This window comes from Gracilinanus agilis, chromosome 1, assembly GCF_016433145.1.
Source record: "Gracilinanus agilis isolate LMUSP501 chromosome 1, AgileGrace, whole genome shotgun sequence".
Taxonomy (NCBI): Eukaryota; Metazoa; Chordata; class Mammalia; order Didelphimorphia; family Didelphidae; genus Gracilinanus; species Gracilinanus agilis.
This window is the reverse complement of record NC_058130.1, coordinates 626,578,634-626,587,137: the sequence shown is the minus strand read 5'-3', so window position 1 is coordinate 626,587,137 and position 8,504 is coordinate 626,578,634. Positions and strand designations below refer to the sequence as shown.

The 8,504-nt window shown below is 39.6% G+C and overlaps 1 protein-coding gene across 1 annotated transcript in view; it reads right to left on the bottom strand.

Moving 5' to 3' along the window:
• OSGIN2 (oxidative stress induced growth inhibitor family member 2) overlaps window positions 1-1,741 on the bottom strand; it is a 20,665-nt gene extending 18,924 nt beyond the window's left edge. The window contains exon 1 of the mRNA XM_044658180.1: window positions 1,698-1,741. Within this exon, the coding sequence (XP_044514115.1) occupies window positions 1,698-1,741 (44 nt within the window). The remainder of the gene's footprint in view (window positions 1-1,697) is intronic.
• Window positions 1,742-8,504: the final 6,763 nt, after the last annotated feature.

Here is an 8,504-nt window from a genome sequence, read left to right as displayed (position 1 = left end):
CTTTTAAAAACTTTTTAATTCCCCCCCCCAAAAAAATCTGGCAACATTTACCTAAATTTCTAAATTAGAACTGATTTTTAAAAAATAGCAAACTAGTTTACATTTAAAGATTTGACAAAAAAGTTGTTTCCCCCCCCCAAAAAAACTACAGGGTCAAAAGGGGTTCATTCTCCTTTCCTCCCCCATTTGGTCTAGTGCAAACAATAATAATCACTGGGGGAGGAGGGAATCCATTTTGTATTCCCCCTCTTATTCTAACAAAACTATAGCAAAAGGTAAAGCTATTCTGATTTAGTTTAATTTTCAAGTATTCTTCTTGCTTAGAAAAGAATGTTTTTTCCTGGAAAATGGACTTGAATGGGTACAAATTTAAAGTTGTGAGGTATGCAGAGATGTTAAAAGACTGTAGAAAACAAGTTTTATTTGAAAGCTGTGTGGGTAGTCAGGAGGATTCAAAGTTTTTGATATGACTTAGAAGTTGCTTTCTAGATCTCTCTAGCACAAACTATGCCCTCAAATAAAAGCCTGAAGTAATTATAGTTAAGGTTTGTTTAGTTTCCAAAAATAAAATATTATTTTAATTTATGACACAAATGACGTTTATGCCTCATTACATGGATGGCAGTGGTGAAATAGCAAAAAATTGTAGTCAAAAGGACCTAGGTTTTAGTTTTTATTCTGCTTGATTACTTACTGCCTGTGTGACTATGGCCAAGTCACTTAATATCTCTGGGCCTCAGTTTCCTAGACTGTAAAATGAGGTCAACCAAAAGCTCTAAGGTCTATGATTCATGTCGTCTCTAGATCTCTGAACAATGGGAATAATAATTCTTTTGCTATTTCCCTCACAGATTTTGGGAAAGAAAAAGTTACAAAGCAAATTTAAGGATGGGCTATTATTTGAAAATATACAGGTCTACAAAAACTCACCTTAAGTAGGTTATTTAAACAGAGCTTTTGTTTTTATAATATTAAAATGATTGAATTCCTAATGTAAGTCATACCTCTTTTGTGCTAACTAGCAAAATTCTTCCTTTCTTTTTAAGGTTACTACCAAATATGAAAAGTGTCCTTTTGTCCTATCCCCAATTGTTCAGTGGTTTGAATGGGAGCAAATTTCAAGTTTTGAAGTACGCAGATGTCAAAAGGACTCTTATTTGTTAGAATAAAGATTTACTTTGGTTTGCAAATAAGTATTTTCTAGGGCATAAAATCTCTCTATAATAAGCACTAGAATTTCCTTAAAAATTTTTTCCCTATGGTTAAAGGGGCTTACAGAGAGCAATTGATGTTTCAAGTTAACCTATTTTTAATCAGGTCGCTTAGAAAATCCTAACCCCGAGCCCCTTCCCAGATGGCAAAGTTGTGTTCTGAACACTTTAAATCATTCAGAAGCAGGGCCGGCTGGAAGAGGGCCCAGGAAGGGCCCTGCCTCCCCCACCCTCCCCTTTAAAACTTTATCCTACTACTCCCCGGGCAGGACGAGCCTCCCACTCACGCGGCCTTGCCAGCCCCCGGCCCATCTCCGGCCCCACGCAGAGGCAGACACCAGAGCCGGTGCGGGAGTCCCCGCCCAGGGAGCGGCACGAGAGGAGGAAGAGCCACGTCCAGCGGCCCCGGGCTGGGAACGATGGGGAGGAAGGTTCTCCGCCTCCTCCGGCTTCTCTCCCGCATCCCTTCTTCACCTCCACGCTCACCTGAAATGACCGACCAGGGAGCACCGGCAGCACCACACCGGCATCGGGTGGCGCTAGAGCGGGGACCCGCCGCCGCCGTTCCTTTGCCGGCCCGGTAGCCACCGCTGCCTGTCACCCCGCAGTCCCAGCGCTCCTCTTCAGTGCTGCGGCAGTTGCCCTACTCGTGCCGGCTTCTCGAGCAGCCGCGGCGCCGACTCCGCGGAGGAAAGAGAAGGCGCTTCCGCTCCCGCCGCCGCCGCTCGGGGACAGTGCGGCCGAGGCTGAGGCGGCGGCGGGTGAGGTGAAGGCGGGGGCGGGAGGGGGAGGGACGGAGGATGATCTCCGGACGCCAGAGGGTGTGGGGGGCGGAGGGAGGACGCAGAAAAGACGGCGGGGCGGCCGGGGCTCCGCCTCGCAGGTGCGGCGGTGGTGGCACCAGAAGAGGATTGGTGGAGAAGAGACGGCTGGGGGGGAGCAGGGGTGAGGGTGGAGAGAGGCGGGGACTGACGGAAGGAGGAGGCCGTGACGGGCTTGGGGGCTGAGGAGGCGCTAGCCGGCTGGAAGCCAGGCCAAGGGCCTTGGCTAAGAGGGACTTCCGCCCTCCTCACCTCCCGGGCCTGGTACCCAGGATCTCTGGGAGGCGCGAGTTCCGACGTCGGGGCTCGCGCCGCCGCGGCTGGGGGCCGCAGGGTCTGGGCGCGCGCTTCTGCGGCTGAGCAAGCGCTACGCTGCAGGGGGGGCCACGGACGGAGCTTGCGAAGCTGAGGGGTAGAGAGGATAAGAGTCTCAGTTCAACTCTGCTCGTGCCGCTGCTGGGGGCCGCGGGAGATGGGGAGGGAGGAGGAGCAAAGTGCGTGGCTAAGCGGGAGATTGGAGGAGGATTGCCGAGGAGGGTTGGGAAATGAAAGCAGCTCCTTCTCCCTGGACTGCGCGGCAGTCGCTGGGGAAACCCCTTGGCTTCTTGAAAGGACTGTTGTAGCTTCTCAGACTTTCTCCCTTTGAAGTCTCCTTTAAGGATTCCCCTTTGGGGACCTGCCCAGGTGAGGGTGGTCTGGGTGCTTTTCAGAGTAAGAGGATCTCCGTTTAGCACGTATCCGCTTAGGATTCTTAAGTTATTTAACAAGTACCCCGGGGTCATCCTTCTTCCAAATGAATGAAAGCCCTTCGAGTAGTGCTTCAATGTATCAAGGTTTGGCTTCCCGGGACAAACGACGACTCCCCCTGAGTATCAAAAAAGCACCTTCTAAATACACCTCACCCTGACATTTAAAAGTCATGCCATAACTTCCTCCTCCAGCACAGGCTCCGAAATTTTTTTTGGTGTAAAAATGAAAATAAGGGCAAGTGTGGTCTGGTGGAAAGAGCGTAGGGCCGAGTAAGGAGAAGTGAGTTTTAGTCTGGCTTTTCCCATCAACTTTATGTACTTGAGTAAGTGGTTGCTTCTCCCTACTTCTGTTATGTCTCTCTAAAATTCGAGGAGTGGATTCTGTGACTACTAAAATCTCTTCTGGCTTAATTCTGTGGCTTTTACTTTTCAACTTTTAAAAAGAATTCTATGAACCAAACAACCCTATTCATTGAATGCAGGATTTCTGTTTAAGAGATTAAAGGGTAATCACATAGGACATTCATCATAAAAATTTAAATATAGTTTCACCAAATTGTTTTTACTTTTAGGCTTCTCTTTTACTGAAATTTTGACACATGTTTGTTTTTATTTGCTCCAGAAACATGTTTGCTGCTCAAGTTTGGTTCTCTTTAAGTAACTAAATTCAGGAACCTTATGGTTGCAACATATGATTTTATATTCTAAAAACCTAGATCTTTTTGTTTTATGGTTCCCAGGTAGCATTGTGTAATGGAAAGAGTCTTGAACATGGAGTTTAGCACCAGAAATCCTTAGCTCTTGCCATTTGACATGTGACTAAGCAAAGGACAACTTCTCTGCACTGAATTTCATCTGTAAAATGAAGGCATTGGGTTAAATGATTTGTTTTCTTCCAGCTCTAGATCTCTCATCTTCAAATTTTATTATTTAAAAAAAAATTACTCTCATTCTCAAGCCAATCAAGTACTTCTAGGATCATATGGTAAACCTGGACTTATTCAAGTATAAATTAAAATCTTTGCACTTGACCATAAGGTAGAAAGGAAATTAAGACAGTAACAGGATTACACAGGACCTAGCAGCTTTTACATTAAAGCCGGGAAGGCATGGAATATGATATTCTCCAAAGCAAAGGATCTAATGCTACAGCTAAGAAGCACCTACGCTGAGAAACTTAAGGGGAAGAAATGCACATTTAATGAAATAGAGATCTTCCAGGTATTCCTGACAAAATGACAAAAGCTGAAAAGAAAATTCCATAAGCAAATATTACACTTAAGAGAAACATAAAAAAGTAATAAAAATGAAATAATGGAGTTAAACTGATTACATTCCTGCACAGGAAAGTGATAACTAGAATGCTTAAAATAGATATGATACAAAGGATACTTGAAATACTTAAGTTACTCAAGGGGAACAATAGAGTTAGCATTATTACAAAGAAGGTGATAACTAAGATACCAAGATATCTATATACTTAAAGTACCTAAGATACCTAAAGTATTTAGGACACTTAAGGGACTGTGGATACTTAAATTTATTAGGGCATTGAAAAGGAACATACTTGGATTGATGAATTCCCTAAGAAAAAAGCCCCAGGGTTGGATGGATTCACAAGTGAATTCCACCAAACATTAAAAGAATAATGAATAGCAATATTATATAAACTTGGAGAAGTAGCTAAGGGAAGAACTCTACCAAATTTCTTTTATGACACAAATATGGTGTCATAAAACTAGGTAGGGTAGAAACAGAGGAAACTATAGACCACTCTACCTAATGAATATTGATACAAAAAATTTAAATAAATCATTAGCAAGGAAATTACAGAAATATATCACAAAGATCATACACTATGATCAGTTGGGTTTTATAGGTAGAATGTAAGGATGGTTGAACATTAGGAAAACTATCAACATAATTGACCATGTCAATAATAAAACCTATAGAGATGATACGATTTATCTCAAAAGATGCAGAAAAGCTTTTGACAAAATGCAAAACCCTGTTAAAAACACTAGAAAACATTGGAATAAATGGAACATTCCTCAAAATGATAAAAAAAAAGTACTTATCTAAAATCTTTGATAAGCATTATCTGTAATGAGAATAAGCTAGAAACCTTCCCAATAAGATCAGGAGGAAAGCAAGGTGCCCAGTTTCATGACTACTATTCAATATTATATTAGAAATGCTAGCTATAGCAATGAGAAGGAGAAATTAAGAGAATTAGACAGTGAGGAAATAAAGCTATCACTTTTTGCAGATGATATGATGGTATACTTAGAGAATCAACCAAAAAATTAATCAACTTTAAGTTGCAGTATATAAAATAAAGCCACATAATCATCAACATTTCCCTATACTACCAATAAAATCTAACAGCAAGAGATAGAAAGATAAATCTTATTTAAAATAACTATAGGCTACATAAAATATCCAGGAGTCTCTCTGCCAAAACAAACCCAGGAACTATATAATCACAACTACAAAATAACTTTTCACACAAAGCCAGATCTAAATAACTGAAAAAACATTCAATTGCTCATGAGTAGGCTGAACCAAATGTAGGAATAAGTTAGGGATGGTCTTCTTTTCTAAGGTTAGTTGAAAGAAGGGAATTTTTTTATGCCAATAAATATTTATTAAACATCTACTATGTGCCAGACATTGTACTAAGCAATGGGATACAAATATGAGAAAAAAGTCAGTTCTTGCTCCCAGAGCACTTATAAATCAACAAGACACGATAATATACAAGGAATTTCTTGGGTCACCAGGACTTGAAGTGATTTCTCCTTGATAGGTTGCCAAGGCTTATACAGTGAGGATGCTTCAGAGGCTAGATTTTTCTGATTCTGAAATTTGTTCTCTATTAACTCTTCTAAACCAATGCTGATAAAATTGTTATTCCTGTGAAACAATACTTAATTACAGACTGTGTTATTGAAATGTTGGGGTCTCTGAACTAAATTTCCCATGAGTTCACTAGCTTCCTGTCTTGCGTGATGACGTAGACAGTTATGTAATGATGCAGACAGGATAAAATCAAGCGGCTGGATTGACACTCTCTTTTTTCCTCCAGAAGCAGCATGGTTGCAGCAGGTAATGGTGGGTCTTTTAAACTGACTTAGCTAGCATGGCACATGGCTTCATTTTTTCTAATGGCTACCAATAAATCTTTTAAGACCATAATATTTTTTAAACTATCCTTTTATATTCATTTTATTTTTTACATTTTTGGCAACCACATGAAGTTTGGAGAGTGAACTTTCAATTTTTCAGATAGCCCAGCAAGCCACATTTCTCCTGCCATGGCTGGCCTACTTCTGCCAGCTGTGTGCGTGTCTGTGTCTGTGTCTGTGTGTCTGTGTGTCTGTGTGTCTGTGTGTGTGTGTGTTTTAAATTTTTTCTTTAATTTTATTTTTTAGAAAAAAATTTTTCCATGGTTACACAATTCATGTTCTTACTCTCCCCTCCCACCCCCCTTAGCTGATGCACATTTACGCTGGTTTCTTCATGTGTCATTGATCAAGACCTATTTCCATATTATTGATAGTTGTTACTAGGGTGGTTGTTTAGAAGGGAATTTTTAGATAAGCCCTGGGAAAGGATTCTGGGTAAGAAAGGAATTGTGGGTCTACAACTGAAAATAACTGAACTTCACTTCCTTCTTGGATTTTGACCAAGCTGGAGGGAGGTTTTGTCTCTCTGCCTACAATTCCCATCAAGCTGAAGGAGGGTTTTTCCTCTGAGAGAGTCTCCTTGGAGGGTCAAGATTTTGTGGAAAAGTCCTTGGCATCCAAGTAGAGGATTTATTTGGAGGGAAACAATTTCCCTGAGTCCAGGTTTCATCTGCCAGTGGTCCAGCTGCCAGAATTCCTATAGGTTAAGGTAATTCAAAGCTTTCCACCTATAACTTTTGTTACTTAATACAGCAGCCAACCCAGGGTTTTTTCCCTTTCTTTCTTATTAATTATTGGTAGTAAGTTTAGATTAAATCAGATAGCATTGGGGGTGGGGTTTCTTAGATAGAATAGGGAGCTGTAAGCAGGGCCTAGAGAAGAAACTGAAGGCTCTCCTTAAGCAGGAGACTTAGAAGTTTGGTGGAGTTAGTTTGAATAGTGCTAGGGTCCTATCTACCAGTTTCCTTTCTTCTCTTTTTAAAATAAATTTTATTTCCATCAGCCAAAGGTTTTGTGTTTCTCTGGGCCTGGGAGTTCCTAGGTGGGTTGTAATATCTAACATCCCTCTAGGACTCTTCCACATTACAGTAGGCTGAGCCAATATAATGAAAATGACAATTCTACCTAACATAATTTACTTAATCAGTAACATACTAATCAAACTATCAAAAATTATTACGTAGAAATAAAAATATTAACAATAAAATTTAGTGGAAAGAATAAAAGGCCAAGAACATTAAGGTAATTAATGAAAAGAAATATGAAGGAAGATGGCTTAACCATACCACATATTAAACTATATTATAAAGTTGCAACACTCAAAACAATCTGGTACTGGCTAAGAAATAAAATAATGAATCAGTGAAATAGATTAGGCCTTCAACATACAATAATAAGTAACTATAAAAATCTAGTATCTGACAAACCCAAAGATCCAAATCTTTGGAAGAATTCACTCTTTGACAAAAATTTTTGGGAAAAGTAGAAAACAGTATGTCAGAAACTAGCCACAAACCAACACTGCATACCTTATGCCATAGTAAAGTCAAAATGGATACATGATACAGAAATAAAGAGTGACACTATAAACAATTTAGGGGAGCATTTCATGGTTTACCTGTCAGATCTCTGGATAAGGGAAGAATTTATATCCAAATTAAGACATAGAGAACATTATGAGATGTGAAATAAGTAACTGACTATATTAAATTTTAAAAGGTTTTACACAAACAAAACCAATGCAACCAAAATTAGAAGGAAAACAATAAACTAAGAAAAAAAATTATAGGAAGTATCTCTGACAGATGCTTCACTTCTCAAATATATAGAGAACTGAATCAGTTATAAAAATACAAAGCATTCCCCAACTGACAAATAATAAAAAAATATGAACAAGCAATTCTCAGATGAAGAAATCAAAACTATCTTTGGTCATATTAAAAAATGCTTCAAATTACCATTAATTAGAGAAAGGCAAATTAAAATAACTCTGAGATACCATCTCACATCTAGAAGAGTGGCTAATATAACAGAAAAGTAAAATAATAAATGTTGGAGGGGATGTGGAAAAATTGGGACACTAATACTTTGTTGGTGGAGCTGTGAACTAATCCATCCATTCTGGAGAGCAATTTAGAACCATGCCCTAAGGGCAATCAAACTCTTTATACCATTCTCATCAATACAATTACTAGATCTGTATCCCAAAGAAATCATAGATAGGTGAAAAGGACCTACTTGTACAAAAATATTTATAGCAGCTCTTTTAGTGGTGGCAATGAACTGGAACCTGAAGGGATGTTCATCAATTAGGGAATGGCCGAACATGTTGTACTATATGATTATAATGGAATACTGTTGTGCCATAAGAAACGATAAATAAGAACTTTAAAAAAACAAGCCTGGAAGGGGAAGAAGCAGGAGAACATTATACATAGTAACAGCAATAATGAACAAATAAAAATTATCAGCAATGCAAGGATCCAATTTGTTGTGAGAAAAGCCCTCTAAGATTTATAGCATTTTATGGATGAA